This window comes from Oryctolagus cuniculus, chromosome 2 (assembly GCF_051225735.1).
Source record: "Oryctolagus cuniculus isolate XC-2025 breed Fujian yellow rabbit chromosome 2, ASM5122573v1, whole genome shotgun sequence".
In the NCBI taxonomy this organism is placed as follows: Eukaryota; Metazoa; Chordata; class Mammalia; order Lagomorpha; family Leporidae; genus Oryctolagus; species Oryctolagus cuniculus.
In genome coordinates this window covers 45,113,799-45,134,361 of record NC_142868.1, presented here as the reverse complement: position 1 = coordinate 45,134,361, position 20,563 = coordinate 45,113,799, and the positions used below count along the sequence as shown (strand labels likewise).

The following is a 20,563-nucleotide window of genomic DNA, read 5'->3' as shown; positions in this document are numbered from 1 at the left end:
CATGAATCGGAATGAAATGTAAAACTGAGAATTAAGCAAACACTTAGAAGAAGGAGATTGTTCTGTTTATAGAAATCTCCTCTGCCTAGCAGTGGGCTATTAAAGCAGCAGACGACATTAGCAGTCAAGCACCTAAAAGTTTAGCAATCATATGATTAACAAGTTGAAAATAGAAAAGTGTAACAAGGAAAATATAGGGGGAGAAGAAAGTGACCTATATTATAGTTAATTATCCAAATGGGAACGCTGAAAGAAAAAAACCTGGGGTGTGCAGCAAACAGTTTTGGCATCAGGGCCACCCACTGTGCAGGGGCCCCCGGCTGACTCACCTCCTCCGTCCTGGCTGCCCGGACATCTGGGAGAGCAGACTGCACCATGATTCGGGGCACGGGCTGAGGAGACAAGGGCACGGGTCAGGGACCCAGAGGGGCAGAACAGGGACCCCTGGGGGAGGTTTTCACCTGACAAAGCAGAGAGCAAGCAGGACTCACCCAGGGCGAACTCTCACAATGCTACAGAACTCCAGTAAGTCGCCGCCAAGTAGGCCCACGTGTGCTAAGGGCTCCGCCTCATAAAAAAAGGAGCGCGGGGCAGGGCTTACTCCCCAGCAGGGACGCAAGACACACACTGAAGACAACAGTGCACAGTGCACTTGTACACCCCCACATGCCCTCTCTTTCCTCAAGGGCTATGCAGACCAGTGTTAGAAGACTTCTCATGGAGAAGTGGCTAGAATAGGAAAGATCTAGAAAGATTTTAGGCACAATGCGGAAGCCAAACCAAGCCCTGATGGCCAGGAAGAACCCAGGGCAACGTGATGGCACAGGAAGAGAACAGAAAGGAAGCCAGTCTGGCTGGAGCACAAACCCAGGGCACAGAATAGAGCAGGTGAGCACATCTGGGGGCCGGGGTGTCTGAAACCAACCTAATCAGGTAGTGACAAGGGCTCTCTACCATTCCTAAGCACAAAGCAGAAGATGGCTGAAGATCGGAGAAACTCATCTGGCAGTGGGATGCAAGTTGATCGAAGAAATATTTAAAGTCCAAGGAGGCAAGTCAGTAATGAGATTGCAGCAACAGGGCAGGTGTGAGGCGATAAGAGCCTGAATTAATGGACATGAGCAACATCACAGGAAAGGACTTTGTTACTTGTAGATATATCATTCAAAGAACGTTTTTTAAAAAGCAGCAAAAAAATAAATAAATAAATGAGAGCCACGATAAGGAACGGCAGGAGGAGCAGAAGGCACCAAAAAGTCATTTTGTAGCTGCAGAGCTAACAACGGCAGTGGGACAGAAAAGCAGGTGCGCAGACGTGGCCTCTGGCCTCTGGCCAACCCAGGTCTCCCTTCTCTGACACGAGGCTCTGCACGGAGCCTCTGCGTGCCCGGCTCCAGAGAGGGCTCGTCCTGGCAGAGCAGGCCTAGGACCGGCTTCCCCTTTCTTGCTGGGTCCAGAGGCAACAACAGTTGGCCGCAGCCCTAATCCAGAATTTAAACTGCCTATAGACAGAGATTCCACATCTTCAAGCTTCCTTTCTTCCGGTCCCAAGTAATCTGGTTGCTTCTGGTCCCTGCGTGCAGCTGGGCGCTGAGGCTTCCATGCAGCTAGGACTGTCTAGACAGAGCCGGCACGCTAAGTCTGCACTGAAGTCTTCACTTCTCCCAGGGAGCCCACGCTCCAGGAGGGAGAAGAGCCCACCTGAAGCACATCGGCCCACTCAGCTGCTCGTTAACCTGAACGCACAAGCATGGAGTATCTCATTCTTAGCAAAGCGCAGTATTATAACCACTTAGGCCTTGGGACTGCTCCTGGAAGAAAACAGAGGATTGTGCTAGAAGGGAACAGTGACAGGACCTGAGAAGAGGTTCCACAGGGAGGGGACTGAGCAGGCAGCCGTAACGGCTAAAGACGGAAAGTGCAAAGGAATCAAGTGAAGGAACACACACTTCACCCTGCAAACCCTGGGCAGGCGGGGCTAGGGTGGGAGGGGTCTGAGGGAGGACCCCCTGGGGGCAGCACTGCATGTGATAAGGGCCTGAACCACAAGACCCTCCAGCTCCCACCTCAATTCCCTGACCAGGAGCCAGGATCCCTCAAGTCCCACAACAGCTCACACTCCTCCCACCTCCCAAATTCTCCACGGCTCTCTGCCAAGTCCCTGAGAACCAAGTCATCCTCCAGCCTGCATCTTGCTCCCAGCCAGGCCTGAGTGCAGAGGCTGCTGCCTTTGTCTTCACCTCCTTTCTGGAGTACCTAAAGCCCCTCCCCTCCGGCCCTGACAGGGTAAGGTGTTCTAAGTATATTTCTTGGCGAAGGCAGACAGAGGTTTGTCAAGCTCCAACCCCAAAGTACTCACATTTCTCAGATCTTATTCACAACCAAGACGGGAATAACTACTTCACTAAGGTGGAGTTTACCCTTTCAAAACTTAGAAATACAGCTCTCGGCTTCAGCGCCATCTTCTTGGAGACCACCGCACCGTGAGAGCCAAGCAGAGGAAGACGCGAACGCGCAGGCTGAAGCGCAGAACGATGAGACAGAGGTCCAAGCACACTGCCGGCCTGTGCACCGCGATGGCCAAAGAAGAAAGTGGTGCCAGACCACAGGCCGCTGCTACAAGCTGTTGGACTGCTTGCCGTCATCTGCAACTTGTCTCGAAAGATTTGGAACTTCCATCGCCAGTGGATCACTGAAACCACCTATGAGATCCACTCTGCTGACACCAAAACAGTCCCTGATGCCCTCTGTCCTGGGCCTGGGACATTCTGGACTAGCTCTGTTCTCAGTTGTGGCCAAGCATAACATGTGTACAATAAATCATCTCCTCTGCTTAGGGGAAGAATTAAAAACAAAAACAAAAATAAACAAAAATATAAAAACCTACCAAGAATGTAAGGGTAACTGGTAGGATGAAACTTTTTTTTTAAATGACTCAATTAGAGCACAAACATAATTTACACTTTAACGACTCAATGTGATTAGAAAAATTCGGCAGGTGCTTAAAAATATTTGTGAGAACACATTTAAGGAACATATGCAATCCAACACTGGTTCTGTTGATGTCAATTCCGCTCAACAAAGACTACCAGGGCTTACAACGCACAGGGCACCATGTCAAGTGCTGCCCATGGGCAACCCAAACATCAGGAGGGTACAGGGTCTGGCTCCCAACCTACTGACAAGCTACTCCGGGGGAGGAATGCACAAGTACATAACCGAAAAGTCCCGTATGGGACAGGGATCCCAATCAAAGTTTCCAACGCGAAGGATTGCAGAGGAGCATGGGGCCCTAAATAAAATGGGCCTGGAAAAACTTCATGGGGCAATTTTATGACGAGGCTGGCCTCGAGCAACATGACAAAGGTGGGATGGCAGAGGGGCCAAGCTGCGTGCCAAGTGGTCCCTCTATCCCTGGAAAAGCAACTAAGTTTTCCAGGTCTTAGAAAATGGAGATCTCTCTAGACTAACCAGCAGAGAGAAGGGTTAGGGCAGATGGAGGTGGCCTTGTTTGCTTACCATAAGTTTCTGACTGAAGCCATGAGAGAAGTATGTTTTGAGATGTCTAATCCTTATCCAGGGGAGATACTAACATTAGCATGATCAACTAAGAAATTCCAGGTGTATTCCTTTGGTGTAGCAATTAAGCTGCTGCCTTGGATGCCCGCAATCTGTATCGCAATGCCTGGGTTGGAGCCTTAGTTCCACTCCCAATTCTAGCTTCCAAGGCAGCAGGTGATGGCTCAAATAGTCAGGGCCCTGCCACCCATATGGGAGACCTGGATCAAATTTCTAGCTCTCAGTTTTGCTACTGTGGGCATTTCAAATCTCTCTCCCTTCCCAATAAATTTTTGAAACAGAGAGATTACTTCAGTTGTTCCACTGAGAGAGCTAATAAGAGCCCAAATTTGGATGCTAAGAGAAAAAGGAAATAGGAAGGGAAGTTCACAGACATAAAGGAGACGATTCGGCAACAGATGTCTGTGGAGACTGGGGAAACGGAAGATGATGCCCAGGAAGTTGGATGATTTGAAGAAGTGAATGCGAGTGTATGTGTGTATGTATGCTAAGGAATGCGAGTGTATGTGTGTGTGCCCGCATCTGCAGGCGGGGGCTGGGGGTCCTGAGCCTTCTATATTTGGCAATGGCATGTGATGAATCCAGCAACCTTTTTAAGGGTACCAAATAAATCTACAAAGCATATTGAAATCTTAACTGTGCCATTTGTCCTTCATACATAATAGCTCAAATTTCCAAATGTGTATTGTTTGCATTTTAATGCTCGTTTGCATATCCCCTGTGCAAGCAGTTGCCTCCTATTTCAGGAGCTCAAAACATTTCAGATCGTAAGTTCATTAATACTTACGACACATCTGGTAACTATTAATAAAAATGACTGCAAAGTATTTTGCAGCTATAAATATTAAGGAGAAGTCCCATGAGGCAAGCGAATATAAGTATAATTATCGGCATTTCACACAGCGGAATCCGAAGCTCAGACAGCATTTACCGAAGAGTTAAATGCATTCAGGTTGCTCTCAAGTTGGTGACGGGGACAGAAAAGGACTAAGCTCTCCCGAGCCAGGAGAACCTGCAGTCATGCCACCTACCACGCCTACCCAGGCAGCACAACAGTGCAGGGAAATTGTGGTGGCCACTTTTCAGATCTGATCCTGCTGTTCTTTAAAACTGACTTACTGGAGAGAGAGAGGGAGGCGAGGGGATGGCAAGGGCAAGACCTTCCATATGCTAGAAAATTCCTGAAATGCCTACCACCACCCCTTGTTGGGCAGAAGCCAGAGCCAGGAACTCAATCCAGGTCCTCCACGTGGGTGGCATGGGCCCACCTCCTTAAGCTATCATTTGCTGCCTCTCACGGTGCATATTAGCAGGGGGTTACAATCGGAAGTGCAGCTGAGACTCAAACCCTGGCAATCTGATATGAGGTGTGGGCATCCCATGCCATGTCTTAACTACTGTGCCAAATGCCCACCCTAGAGGTTGCTGTTCTTTAAACTCTGCTTTTAATTGTCACATACACAGAGAAGACAGACTTGCAATTTCACAGCTTGATATCAAAGCTATTTTGGAGATCTGTCTGCCCAGAAGAATGAACTTCCAAGTGCTCAGCATGACACAGAAATTCCCCCACGAGGCTGCCCTTGACTTGCTCATTTTACTACATCACTCTGAACTCCCTGTACGCTCTGCTCTTCCAGACCTTCCCTCATGCTCTACCTTCTCCTAGGGAAGCACACTCCACCTGGGGAATACCTATTCACTCTGAAGTCTCAGTTCCAGCATGACCTCAGCTTCCCAAAACTGTCACCCCAAGACACGCACACACTACAGCATCTACAGCACTGTCCTGTACTGTGCGGTCACTTGTGTCCGTGGCTCTAAAGGAGCGTCTCTAAACAAGCTCTTAAAGGAGAGGGAGTTAAGTATCATTTGTCTCTGTTTCCTTACATGGAACAGTAACCTACAGTTCGGTGAATGGATAAATAAATTCATGAATTACCTAAGAAATAACAGAAGACAGAACTGTATGGTTATATAGAATTTGGAAAAGAACAAACACTTGGAAATTCAGGTGTAAGAGTAGAGATGTGGGAGAGGAGGTAGCAGATGCAGGAAATAATTTAAACTTTACCAACACTGAGTTTTCTAATGAGTTGCTTTCTTGTTTGAAAAGAAATCTTTCCTGATAATCACCCCTTGCTCAGAGTTCAACGGACGCTTCAATGTAATTCTTCACCTGTTGGCTAAATTAGTACAATCCTGTATATCTTTTTCTCCCCCTATACTAATGATTTAAATTCCAGTATAGGAAATTATTTTTAAGGGAATATACAACAGGAGAAATGAGGCTTAGTTTTTACTGCAACTAAGCAAAGACCAATCTCTCAATTTCCTTCTGCTAAAGTGGGAGAAAACATAAGCACATGAAGCAAGCAGAGTGCAGCCATAACCGAGCACTTCTTCATCTTCAGAATGCTCTGATGAAAGTTACCCCACATGGAAAAAATATCAGCCATGCCTACTTATCTAAAGATCCAGGCTCAGCAATAACCTCCTCAATAGAAACATCCTTTTTGAAAAGGTTATGCTAATCAGGGGAGGGGTGGTTTGCCCAGAAGAGTGGGAAGAGGAGTTGGGAGGTGGCTGGCAGAGCACACCAGGCCCTGCCCCACCCTGCCTTCAACTTCCAGCTCCAACTTGCCAGGGTGCCCGCAGCCTTTCTGTCCACCTGGCAGCCATGCTTCCTAATCGCCTTCTAACTGATAGAGCAGAACTTTGTTGGTGTTGCCTCTGGAGCTGTGCATTTGGAAGACATCACCCACCCATCTTCCAGTGAGCTAAGCAGCAGCATCTGGGGCAGAGAGAAGACACCAGCTGGTCCTCCCACGCACGCTGCTACCCTGCCTGCCACGTGCCCCCCGCAACGAGAGTATCACAGTACCAACGTATCAAGCACAGATTCCTACCAATATTAATATCCCTCGTGAGATTTTCAGATGCACTTTAACAGTCTCCACAAATCAATCTTCCAGGCTATAGCCCGAGGGAGCTTTCTGAAATACAAACTTGAAGATGTCCGTTTCCAAGGCTGTCAAGGACTCCCACCACACCCAGGCTTTCCAGAAAGGAATGCGGAAGGGGAGGAACTGTGGACAGGTCCTGTTCAGTGTATTTCCATGGCTGGGCTGGGCCACTCCTTCAAATCCCTTACTGATTCCACAAACATTATCACCTGGCTATTATTAATCAAATTTAGCTGAACTCTTACAATCACATGTGTGCATTTCATTCTGTTTTCTGAATATATGGCTCAGTTCTGCCACTCACCAGCTCTGTAACCTTAGGCAAGGCACTTAACCTTCTCTCAGGTTCCCTCAGCAAGGGTGCTCTCACTGGACAGGCAGCCACTGCTACACGTGGCCACCGGGCACTTAAAATGTGGCTCATGTGACCGAGGAAGTCATTTTTCACTTCACTGAATTTTAATTAATGGAACTTAAAAAACTGAAGTGCGTTTAAGTATATGTGAGATCCTCAGCCTGGACATGTGGATCTACTTTTTCAACTTTAAACTGTATATGCTCTAAATGCAGACTATTCTCAATGAATTAGGATGTGCTAGAAATATAAAGAGACAGCTGATTTTGAGGCATCTGCACTATTGGTGAATATCCCAACAGTTTTTTCTATTGATTACAGGATTGATGTAACAATGTTTGAACAGACTAGGTTACATAAGCTGTATTATTTTATTTTTAATTTCTTACATGTGGCTATTAGAAAATTTTAAATTACACGGCTCGCATTCTGTTTCTGCTGAACAGTGCTGGTCAACTCAGCACTGCTGTTGAGACAATGCACACCAAGTCCTTGGCGAGGAGCCAGGCACATAAGGCACGCTTAAGTACACTGGTGAGTATCACAGTTATAATCTTAGGAAATCTGCATGTTGTCTTCAAAGATTTCTGAGTTGGCATACCCTAAGTACATTTTAAAACAATCATTCAGCATATTTGATCTAAAAATTCAAAGTTTCTAATTGTGTTCATCAGTTCCCTCAAAATTTAGGATGTAAAATTACTCTATTTTCTTTCAAAGAACTTGAGGTTTTATTAACTTACAAGATGTGCCAGGTTCCTACCATATTCTAAGGATGTGCAAGAAGCTGGGGACACAGCATAAGCCACAGTCTCTACACTCACCAAAAACAGCAATGTGGGGTCTAAGGCCCAATATTCCTATTAACTTTAATTACATAAAGCAAAAAGGCCCACTTCTCATCAATATTTTATCACTTGATTCAAGGAAAAACTAACATACAGACCATATAGACTTATTTTGTTGTATTACATGTTAGTCTAATTTATCATTAAATATTACATAAATAGAATTTTAAATATTAACTGACACTTCTGGAGTTGCCAGAAAATGTACAGCTTCTGATTATGAGAATAGATAGTTTATGTTAAAAACTTCTGTCCTGGGGCAGGCAGGGGGTGGCTCAAGTACCTGGGTTCCTGCCACTCACATGGGAGATCTGGATGGAGCTCCTGGCTCCAGCCTGGCCCAGCCCTGGCTGTAGTGGGCATTTGGGGAGTGAACTAGCAGATGGGAGATCCCCCATGACCACTGCTCTGTCACTCTGCTTTTCAAATAAAATTTTTTAAATATTTATTTATTTGAGCGGCAGAATTACAGACAGGGAGAGAAGGGGAGACAGAAAAAAGATCTTCTATCCACTGGTTCACTCCCTGTTAGGAAACTAGCACACGTGGCCCAGCTACCTGAGCCAGGCTCCACCACCATCCTAATGGGAATCGCTGCTCCTGCTTCCCTGCCCGCCCTCAGGCAAAGTTTTAAAAGGGCCTGTTCCTGAACATGAGCTCTCTCTCTGTCCTTCTCTCCAGCACTCTCTCTTCAGCCTCCCGCTCTGGTCTCTTGGCTCTTCTCTCTTGGCCCTTCTCTCCTGCTCTCTTTCAGTCCCTCTAGCCTCCTCCTCTGGTCTCATGGCTCTTGGTTCCTTTCTCTTGGCCCCTTCTCTCCTGCTCTCTCTCGGTTCCTCTCTCTAGCCTCCTCCTCTGGGCTCTTGGCTCTGCTCTCCTCTCTCCTCTGCTCTATCTTCTCTCCTTGCTAGCTCCTCTCCTCTCTGTTTCTCTCTTATACTCTCTTTCTCTTTTTCCTTCGCCGCCCTTTCACTCCGGTCTGTAGGGTGTTCCCCAATAAACCCTTTCCCTTACTCCAGTGTCCGGTGTGCTTTGCGATGGCTAACATTAAGATATATAACACTCCCCAAATGGCTGCAACAGCCAGAGCAGAGCTGATCTGAAGCCAGGAGCCAGGAGCTTCCTCTGGGTCTCCCATGTGGGTACAGGGGCCCAAGCACTTGGACCATCTTTCACTGCTTTCCCAGGCCACAGCAGAGAGCTGGATTGGAAGAGGAGCAGCTGGGACACAAACTGGTAGCCATATAGGATTCCAGCTCACTACACCACATCACCAGCCCAAATAAATCTTAAAAAACAAAACCAAACCTACATGATCATTGGTAAAACTAATTTAAATATTTACATGAAAAAATATATTTTGGAAAAGGTTATTATGTACTTCATCCAAAATGATGCAAGAACTTAAATCATAGAAAGTTTATTAAGGAAAGGTTATTAATCTAAAAACCTTAAAAAAAAAAATTTAAATCCAGCTTGTCATTATGCCCTGTGAGCTAAGAAACTGCTTTTATATTCCTAATGGTTAACATATATCAAAAGATTACTTTATGATGCAAAAATTATGTAAAATTCAATCCTAGGTTATAAATAAAGTTTTATGGGAACACAACCAGACTTGTTTAATATCATCTATGATTAGTTTTGACAGACAACGTGACCGTAAAACCTAGTTATGTTTGCCAACTGGCTCTTTAGAAACCTAAAAAATTTACTATATGGCCTTTAACACAAAACACTTGCCAACTCCTGGTTTAAAAAATACTAAATGCCCATTCCCAAAAATGACCAGCACACAGGCCTCTTCAACTAGTTTTCTGTTTGTGTAAGATTTATTTTATCTGAAAGGCAGAGCTAGAGAGAGAGAGGGAGGGAGAGATCTTCCATCCATTGGTTCACCCCTCCCCCCCAAAAAATAATGGCCACAACAGCTGGAGCTGGGCCAGGCCAAAGCCAGGAGCTTCTTCCAGATCTCCCACATGGGTACATTGGCCCAAGGACTCCACTGCTTTCCCAGGGGCATTAGCAGGGAGCTGCATCAGAAGTCGAGCAGCTGGGACTTAAAAATTTCTGGGTCAAAACAAAAGCTGAGATGAAAGTAGGGGCATTTTGGCCCAGGGGTTTAATCACAGTACCTGGGTTTCATCCTTAACTCCAACTCCTGACTCCACTGCTAATGCAGACCTTGGGCAGGTACAGTGATGGCTCTATTGGTTGGGTCCCTACTACCCTCACGGGAGACTCAGACTGAGTTACTCCTGGCTCCAACCTGGCCCAGTCCCAGCAGCTGCAGACATTTGGGGAGTGAACTAGCAGACGGGAGCTCTGTTTCCCTGCCTCTCAAAATAACCAATTTTTGAAAAACAGAGATAAGAGTCTCCTAACAGCAGCTAAATAAGAATTCATCAACCAAAGTACCTGAATGGAAATCAGATGCTTTAAATTGAAGAAAAAAAAAAAAAAGTCTGCTCTACAAGGTCACAAGGCCTGGGCAAATTTCCCTTTGTTTATTCCAGAACTTAGTGGATGCGGCAGACCATGTCCATGTACATTTATCATGGGTGGTATTAAATTGTAGAGAAAACAGTCACATGTACTGTTTTTTCTAGATAACCCAGATGGCTAAGAAAAACTGACGGCTAGAAAACAAGGTATAGATAGGCTTTCTTATGTTGCTTAGTTGATGGTGAGCTCTTATTCAAGACACAAGTTTCTTTCACCAGGGAGTCTAAGTATGATTAGCCTAAAACAGTATCCTTGTGTAAAATGGAAGAAGTATCGCTTGTGCTCATTTCCCCGTTTTATATACGGAAGAATCACTCTAATGAAACATGGATAATTATCCACGCATCTTCCAATCAGTACCAGAGATCTGCAGGGTATTGCTCTGTGTACTCAAAGCTTCATATGCCCACCACTCTTGAAGCTATGCTGATATTAGGAAAAATATCCCTGGGATTGATAAGGCATCCCTAACCAAAGGCGGCAGACACTAACACAGAGACAGGCTGGACGTGTGACTGTACTTTCGATTGTGGAAATTAAGTCTGACCATTAACTCTTTAATTCCCTAGATTAATCAAACATGTCATTTACAGTCCCTAACTCTGCAGTGCATAAATATAGCTTCATCTGAACACAAACTTCTAGATACACGAAAAAAGCTATTATGCCAAATTAATTCAATCTAACTAATTAGAGAGCAGGAAGTTCTTTCAATTATTTTATGTGCTGTCTGAGAAACACACTTGAATATGAGTACAGATTTCATTAATTGCAGTTCATTATTTTCCAGATTGGTTACTAAACTTGCATCAGAAGGTCAAAGGCAGTAATTTTGTCAGCTGCCACCTCTTTCAGTGTGGTATCCCTGCACTTCTGGAATGCAGACAGAAACTGATTACAAACAAAAACAAATCTCCATAAAAATGAGAAATGTAAGTCTTTATGAGTATGTTCAAGCCTAAAGATTTTGTAAATTAGGCCGGTGCCGCGGCTCACTAGGCTAATCCTCCGCCTAGCGGCGCCGGCACACCGGGTTCTAGTCCCGGTCGGGGCGCCGGATTCTGTCCCGGTTGCCCCTCTTCCAGGCCAGCCCTCTGCTGTGGCCCGGGAGTGCAGTGGAGGATGGCCCAGGTGCTTGGGCCCTGCACCCCATGGGAGACCAGGAAAAGCACCTGGCTCCTGGCTCCTGCCATCGGATCAGCGCGGTGCGCCGGCCACATCGCGCTGGCCGCGGCGGCCATTGGAGGGTGAACCAACGGCAAAGGAAGACCTTTCTCTCTGTCTCTCTCTCTCTCACTGTCCACTCTGCCTGTCAAAAAATAAAATAAAAATAAAAAAAAAAGATTTTGTAAATTAAAAGACTTTTAGAAGAAAAAACTATTAACTCCTATTTTATACGAACATCCACAAACACTTCCTAACCTATCTTATACATAATACTAAAGTATAAGACCAAGAAAATAACAGCACCTTGACCCGAGAACCTGCTGCTTCCAAAGATCAAGTTAATAAACAATCTTTCCACTCCATTTCTCTGTGGTTATGTATCCCCACATCTTTGCAGGAGGGAGGGAATTGAACATTCTTGTCTGAATATATCAAGGACACTCTGATTAAGAGGTTTCTTCTTAAAGATTTTACTTGAAATAAAGAATTACAGTGAGAGAGGGAGGGGGGAAGAGAGATTTTTCCATCTGTTGGTTCACTCTCCAGAATGGCCACAATGGCCAGGTCAAAGCCAAGACCCTGGAACCCCATCCAGGTCTCCCACACGGTAGCAGGGGCCTAGGCTGCTTTCCTACACGCATTATTAGCAGGAGCTGGAGGGGAAGTGGGGCAGCCACTGCACTCTAACACCAGTCCCTATAAGCACTTCTCTGATCATCATTCTTTGATACATAACATGTGCCTCAATTCCACCTACTCGACCAGTGGAAACAGGAGGAATGACTGCAACAAACAGAACCTGTCCTAGGCCAGGCTGTGGCACAGCAGGTTAATGCCCTGGCCTGAAGCGCCGGCATACCATATGGGCGCCAGTTGGAGACCCAGCTGCTCCACTTCCAATCCAGCTCTCTGCTGTGGCCTGGGAAAGCAGTAGAAGATGCCCAAGTCCTTGGGCCCCTGTACCCATGTGGGAGACCCAGAAGAAACTCCTGGCTTCGGATCAGCACAGCTCCGGCCATTGTGGCCAATTGGGGAGTGAACCATCGTATGGAAGACCTCTCTCTTTCTCTTCCTCTCCTCTCTCTCTAACTCTGACTTGCAAATAAATAAATAAATCTTTAAAAAAAAAATTCTGTCCCTAGTCCTCAGTCCTTACCTGGATGATTTGATGGTCTCAAAAATTTCCTGTTTTTCAGAAAAATAGAACAGAAATTTCACTGTTGTTTTGGTGTAACAGAATACCTTGCTATCTATAAGTCATTTTACTTCTTCTCAGTTGTTACCATTCGCTTTCTTAATTGCATTTTTACTACCTCTGACTTTCATCTCATTGCTCCAGCAACATCATCCTAACCAGATCTTCACCTCCTTCAGTACTGCTAGCCCGCGAGTGCCTCGACAGCTAGCTCTCTCAGTCACTGTTAGCTCAAGCTATAAATAACTCCTGTAATCCTGCCTCATAAATCACCGCTGATGTTATTTTCTGAGAGAACTCCAACTGGCCACTGTACTCCTAGCTGTAATAAATCCAGAGCCACAAGCAGTAACCTGTGTTGTCTGATGATTCCCGGCAGGCTGGGAAGCCTAGGCGGAGCGCTGTGAATCCTCTCACTGCTTTGTCTGCTTCAGAGGAGGAGTTTCAGGCCTCTAAACTCAACTGGGATAAAAACCTAAACATGGAAGTCTTCATATCGGTCCCAGTGTAATTGTGGGAAAGGGGCAGCAAAACCACTTTGTAAATGATGAGAGGAGAAAGCAGGAGTGGGGTAGAAGTAAAACCTCTTCTTAAATGTGTGCTGTACGGTCACCGCGTGCTCTCCCCACAGGTCCCCACGACAACTGGGAGATTTCGTCTAGTTTTTCAAGCTGCTTCACATTACAAACTTGAAGCAACATTACTACTGTTTAACATCTGCACATCTTTTTTTAATTAATAGAACAGATTTCAGGCAGTTCATAGGTACAGTTTTGAGAAGATAACCATACTTCCCTTCCCTCCCCTAAGCTCCTTCTTCCTTTTTTTCTTTAATTTGTACAAGGATAGGCACTCAATCCACTCTATATTCACAGGCTTATTTCACCACTACCCATAATATTCAACAAGTACATCTTATGCAATATTAACATCAGTATTTACTTCCCCCATACAGAATTGATCCAGATTCCTTTTAGATATATGCACTGATTTGTCTTTCTCTGGATTCTATCTTTGATGTTATTCTAAATATCTAAACATCCAACAGTGCTTATTTAATGATCATTTGACTAGTTCACAGGCATTGGTGCCCTAACACAGAGACTAGCAGTATAAGACAGACAGACTGGAAAAGGAGTGAAATGGGGACTGAAGCTGCTGCTAAGTTGCACCATTAGAAGCTTCCACGAAATGATGGCAAAGCCAGTCTGCAAACAGGGTTGTCTAGCAATGGGCAACAGCATCGGCTTTGTTTCAGACAGAGAAAGCCATGGACACAGAAGCCACTAAATCTCTGTAACAAATCTCACAAAGTCTCTCATACTCTCTTTGGTAGAAGGGGGGACAAAAGTGGAGTGGAGATGGCAGTCACTGGGCAAAGAGAGCTAAAACGTGTGGGTTTGTCTGTCTGGCTTGAGGAGCAACCTCTACTTGCAGGTGACAGGGCTCTGCCGTAGGCCCTATAATGTTCAATGCTCCCTTTGTGGCTCAAACGCACACAGACAGTAACTTTCAAAAGTGTCTAGATGTCAGCTAGAACATATGCATTTTAAAAAATTCCAAAACAATCTTGATATCCTAGGAATGCTATAACAGAATCAAGTTGAAGAATTTCGGAAATGTATCTGAAGTTCCTCATGTAAGTAGTTGGGTAACGTAAGAGAAGAACTGCACTGACTGCTCACTGACGAAGGAAATGAGCTAATACTGCTTTTCAAAACACAAGTGCAGCCAGATGCTACCTGGAGAGAGTCTGCTAGTTAGATGAAGACGACAACAGTTGTGCCATTTGCCAGCCAGGTCTCTCACCCTCTCTGGGTTCCCCCTTAAGGTAGGACCCCAGCAAGACAACTGGAGAAGCAGGGGCAGTGCTTGGATGAGGTCCAGCTGAATACCCTCAGGCTGTTAAGACTGGCGGTGGTCTAAGCACATGATGGACTACCTTCTCCCCTCTTTCCCTCCTGAAGCAGAGAGAACTGGAAAGTGAACACTGGTTTGAAAAAAAGATACCTTCAAAGGAGGAGGTACCTTTCTCTGAAGGGAGGAGAGAACTCCCACTTTGACCATGGCCTTGTCTAAACAGAATCGGAGTTGGTGAACTCAAGAGGCTCCCATAGCCTTGGCGGCTCATGGCAAGAGCCTCGGGTGACAACTGACGTCATAAATAAGAGTGTCAATTGTTAAATCAACAACAGGAGTCACTGTGCACTTACTCCCCATGTAGGATCTCTGTCCTTAGTGTGTTGTACTATGAGAATTAACGGTTTAAGTAGTACTCAAACAGTACTTTATACTTTGTGTGTCTGTGTGGGTGCAAACTGTTGAAATATTTACTTAGTATATACTAAATTGATCTTCTGTATATAAAGAGAATTGAAAATGAATCTTGATGTGAATGGAAGGGGAGAGGGAGCGGGAGAGGGGAGGGTTGTGGGTGGGAGGGAAGTTATGGGGGGGTAAAAGCCATTGTAATCCATAAGCTGTTACTTTGGAAATTTATATTCATTAAAAAGTTAAAAAAAAAAACAAAGATAATTGAAAATGAATCTTGATGAAGAATGGGATGGGAGAGGAAGTGGGAGATGGGATGGTTGCAGGTGGGAGGGTGGTTATGGGGAAAAAAGCCGCTATAATCCAAAAGTTGTACTTTGGAAGTTTATGTTTATTAAATAAAAGTTAAAAGAAATAAAGAAAAAGATACTTTTTCCCTGGAGACTCCACAAGGAAGAGAAGCAGAGTTTTTTTGTTTTTTTCTTTAAGTCAGAACCTCCACTTGTAGGTATCAAATCTGATATTCTAGTAAATGGGATTCCATTATTATGAAGATTTTAAAAAATAATGAAATAAACCCTAAAGGAGTCTAGCCTGTATCACACTTTTCTTCTTACTACTATTTTGCAATTCCACTGGCACTGAAGTGCTCCATTTCTGTTTGGAGTATACCAACTTAAAGCATATCTGAAGGGCTCCAAGTAAGGGAAACATTTATGTTGATGTTGTCATTTAAAATTTACTTCTCAGAGTTTTAGCAGAGACAGTAAACACACATATGCATATGAGTATAAGAAAGATGCATAGGCACCTTTGATCAATTAAATCCAAAATGAAAAACTAAAGTTTTTCCTCTCTTTTAAGAATATTCTTTAGTGAAATTTCCATTGACATAGGAAAGAAAGCTCATGAATGTGTTCTGACACTTCAAATTCCCGCTCCTAAACCATCAAGACGCCCCTTTCCACTTCTGAATGACCCTGGTCCACGCAGTCTGAATTATAATCTGGTGCCCATCAATGGTCAACCAGAGCCACCTTGTGTCTCCCACACAGGCACGGTTCTCAGTGCCCTGAGCCCTGCCCCAGAGGTTCACGCTCTAGAGGCGAGATCATCAATGCACACAATCAGCAGAGTCAACATGGTAACATACAGTATGTGTGGTGGAGGAGGTTGTTTATGAAATACCTGGTCAAGAACAGCCACTCTAGACTCAACAGTACTTCTTTGGCGCAACCTTTCGTGGTGGCTCTAACAGCAGATCACGCCACAAGAGACCTAGAGGCTCTGCAAGGACATTGAAAGGCAAATGCCAAAGCCCCTGAGACTGAAATGTGCCTTGTGTGCTCATGAGTTAAAAGGTGGCAAATATGGCTGAGGATGGGGAGCAAAGAGGAAGACAAAAGGAAAACAGAGTGAGGGGCAGGCCGTGGGGCCCTGGAGGACGCTGCAGGCCACAGGACAAAGCTGGGGCTCTACTCGGTGTCAGCGGGAAGCACTGGAGGCTTCCAGGCCTGATGTAAGGCTGTGAAAGATCACTCCAGCTGCTTTCCGTCAAGTTAAAGCTGTGAGACAGACAAAAACATCAAAGGAAAGAAATAGAGGTTTGGGTTTTTTTGTTTTTAAAGAGGGCTGGCCTACGATGGAGCTCAGAGCACCTTTGTGTTCGAGACTTGCTGGAATACACCATTCCAGAGAAGGACTGAGGAATCCGCAGCAGCAAACCAGGCCCAAGGAGGAGCGCCAAGGCCTAGGGACATTAAGTGTGGCGGGCACGGTGCTCCTGCGCAGTCAGTGAGATGACAAGAGATAGCAGGAGCATGACTCAGCTCCCTCGTGACCTGGAGAACCGAGAAACACCTTCCCTGGAGCAGGGTTTTTTCACAAAGCAACTGGAACGTTACAGCTCCTCTACTGGGCTTCTGCATCAAGGTCACTCTAGACTTAAATTTTCATTTATTTCTGAAATATGAAATATTTATACAAGGCCAGTTTCTTCAATACTTTCTGCTCATGTGTGCTTAAAAAAGAAACCAATGCATTTGAGCACATGAATAAAAATTGCTTAAGAAGTCTTACAAATATTCCATGACAATTTCTCTGAACTTGGGCATTACAGAAATATTAGTTATCCTCCAATCACTAGATTTGTTTCTAACACATTTTTCTTTCATATCCAGAGAAACAATTATTTACACAGAAAGGTGCAGCAAGTGATTTGACTTGCTGTATCAAAAACCGAAAACAGGGGCTAGTGTTGTGGTATAGGAGGTTAAGGCAATGCCTGCCAACAATGGCATCGCATATGGGCACTGGTCAGAGTCCTGGCTGCTCCACTTCCGATCCAGCTCCCTGCCTGTGTGCCTGGGAAAGTGGCAGAAGGTGGCCAAAGTGTCTGGGTCCCTGCCATCTGTATGGGCGAGATGTGGATGGAATTCCAGGTTTGCTTGGCCTAGACCTGGCCATTGCAGCCATTTGGGAAGTGAACAAACAGATGGAAAACATCTCTCTCTCCCTCTGCCTTATATTTTTAAAAAACTGAAAATAGCTTTAAAAATCATAGTTGTAAATACAGTGGGCTATTTTTTCAACACTATTGTAATTTCCTGGATAGCTTAGCCTTTAGCAAACAGCAATGGAAAAACAAAATTTATCCAATCTTAATGTGAATAAGAATCTCCTTGGGTGCTTATAAATGTAGATTATAAGTTATCCCCAGGCAGGCTATCTAAGGTTTACTAAGGCAGGTTGAAAACTGTTGTTTTTTAAAAGCTGCCTTGGTGATTCTGACAGACAGCTGAGGAATCATCCTTTGTGAAGCAACGTAGGACAGACTAACAGACACAACACACACCAGTAAAAGTCAGTTCTGCCTACTCAGTCCCTGTGACTCAGTTTCCACAGCCACAGATTCACTTCGATGGCCGTCAAGGACGCTCTGTGTCTAAACGTTTCCTAAGTCTCGATGAGTCATGTTTCTCATCTACCGTGTTTATGTGTATGCTTGTGTGATGCTAGATTGGAAAAACTTTATATCCACACAGCAGTCGAATAAAACGAACTCCATCTCCCTTGAAAATGCATACTCACAGACTTCAGAGAATCCTTTCAACAGTCAGGTCTACTACTCAACTGCACTTCTGCAATTTGAATGTTTCAAAGAACCTGATGTCAAAAGACCTACTTCAACAACTGAACTTGCACTGTATGTGTTTTTGAATGAGTATAAATAAATCCTCATTTATCATTTTTTGCTGAGTTAACACCTACATAAGGCTAGAAACTGCATTTCCAACAGGGTTTCCATTCGCCACTGCCCAACAGCAGCTTCCTGATTGTCTGGAAAACTGTGAAAGCATTTTCTCTAACATTTATCCCAGGGCTGAGAGTTTTGAGCAAAAAGGAAATAAGACAAGTGATCACTTTTCAGTCAGAGCACAGGTTTATCCACAGCCCAGGAAACAGAGGTTGAGAGGGAAGGACAGTCATGATATAAAATTGTTTGAAAAAAAGAAATGAAATCAAGAATTAAAAATAGAATTACATTTTCTACTTGGCAGTACACAAACAACACTAAGTGCACTTCATAAATTTTACTATTGTTGCTCTAAGTGATATTACCATAAATCACATTAGTAGCGTACTTGGCAATTTTAAAAGCAAAAAGGATGGAGTGTGTCAATAAGTTTAAACAGCTCTGTTATCTCTGAAGAGAGTGGAAGAGAAATTATCACAAGCTTTTACTCGGTCTCAAAGCCCAGTTCCGAAGCCCTCACAGTCGCTACCCTTCTCCCTCTGGCTTCAGCACAACAGCATCACTACCAGCAATTTATTTTAAAAATATGCACTGCTGCCTTCCTGGTGCTCTGTACCTGATGTGTCAGGGGTGGGAGCTGTTTGCCCCTCTTTTCATCGCGGACAGGAAAGAGAGACTTCAGCAGCTTTGGCATCTGTGGCACAAAGGATTTTACCGGATTCAAGTAGGAGGCTGCAAAGCTACCAAGTCCTGTCAACAATATTGAAAGGGAGAAAAAGACATAAACATTGACACAGAATCTTTTCCTGTGAATTTTCCAAATATTATTTGTAAGCAAATCTAACAATATATCTTTTAAATTCCCTTAATAATTATCATTAGGGACTGGTGCTGTAGTACACCAGGCTACGCTGCCACTTGCAATGCCAGTATTCCATATCAGACTGCCAATTGAAGTCTTGGCTGCTCGACTTCTGACCCAGCTCCCTGCTAATGCACTGGGAAAGTAGTGGAAGACGGCTCAAATACATGCGTCTCCGTCATCCACATGGGAGACCCAAATGTAGTCTGTGGCTTCTGGCTTTTGCCTGGCCCAGCCTAGCTGTTGCAGCCATTTGGAGGAGTAAACCAGCAGATGGAAGACTGATTGATCAATCTGTCTCTATGCCTTTCAAATAAGTAAATCAATCTTCTAAAAATATATAAGAAAAACATATTAATGTACCCTGAAACACAATGGTGTTTCCTTTTCCAACTTAATGGCAGTAACTGTGCTGCTTCCAAAATGTTGTAGTCTGAAGTGTTCCTATGGGAATCTGCAGGGTAATCCACCCGCCTCCTAGTCACCAAGTGGTACAAGCACTGACTTCTGACATAGAATAAAACAGGACTTGATTTTTAAGTCCCACAGCCGGTAACACCCATGTGTAGCTCTCCATGTAGACTGTGAATCTTAGAGTTCAATATGACTTACTCATTGACTTCAAATTTTTTGTAACTATTTAGTGAAGGAAGATGATAAAAGTGGTATTTTGGGAAAAGGGTGGTATTTGCATTGTTTTCATAAGACAGGGAGAGATGTCCTGAATTAACTATATTATTATCGATAGTTAATTACAAAAGGCTGGGCTCAGAGGTGCAGACAATACCTATGATGCAACATTTCTGCCCCCTTATTAGTTTACAGGAAGACCTAATCCAAGTCACAGGTGGTAAAAAGCTGCATCCACATTCACTCTTTAAAAAGTCAGGCAAAGAACCTTAGGAACATTCACGTTCTGCCTGAACGGAAGTGCGCTTCCCGCCTAAAGCTCTACTCCACAAAACCACTGAAAGGTCTCCACATGCACTGGCCATACAATTGGGAAACAGACCCGCACCACTGAGAGGCTTCTACGTTTTACATAAAATAGTAAAACAGCAACTTTAAGTAGGCTGGAGAAGGAAATACATTGAATCATGAAAGTCATCACTAAAAAAATAAAGCAAAGAGATAGCTTTAATGTGAATACATTACAATTTAGTTCAGAAAAGTCAAATAATTCACAAGAAGACAACAACAGGGAAGAGAGAAATCAAAGAGGATGATAAATATACAATACTTAGGAAGAATACAGGGTCAGAAGAATATAATCATCTTAGTGCTGAGGAAAAAAATGCACAATCTAGAACTTTCTAACAAGTTCAGCTAACATTCTACAGAGGATGATCCTTAATTAAACGCTGGACGATAATCAAAGGCTTCACACGTCACCAAACAAGAGACAGTCAGGCATCCGTGTCTTCAGGCTCCTCTCTACGCATACGCTCGGATTCACCTGCATCTGGTCAAGGCTGTGGATCTAACCACCACTTTATAAGAAACACAGGGTGAGCTTTGGGTTTCAAAAACCTCATGGGAATACGAATGCATAGAAGTCTTTT

The 20,563-nt window shown here is 44.3% G+C and overlaps 1 protein-coding gene across 4 annotated transcripts in view; it reads right to left on the bottom strand.

Moving 5' to 3' along the window:
• Positions 1–20,563, bottom strand: part of KIF13B (kinesin family member 13B) — a 217,403-nt gene that overhangs the window by 8,845 nt on the left and 187,995 nt on the right. For all 4 annotated transcript variants that reach the window (XM_051842522.3, XM_051842523.3, XM_089325433.1 and 1 more), the window contains 2 exons: positions 18,756–18,889; positions 330–392 (listed from right to left, as the gene is read on the bottom strand). In XM_051842522.3, coding sequence (XP_051698482.2) covers positions 330–392; positions 18,756–18,889 — 197 coding nt within the window. The remainder of the gene's footprint in view (positions 1–329; positions 393–18,755; positions 18,890–20,563) is intronic.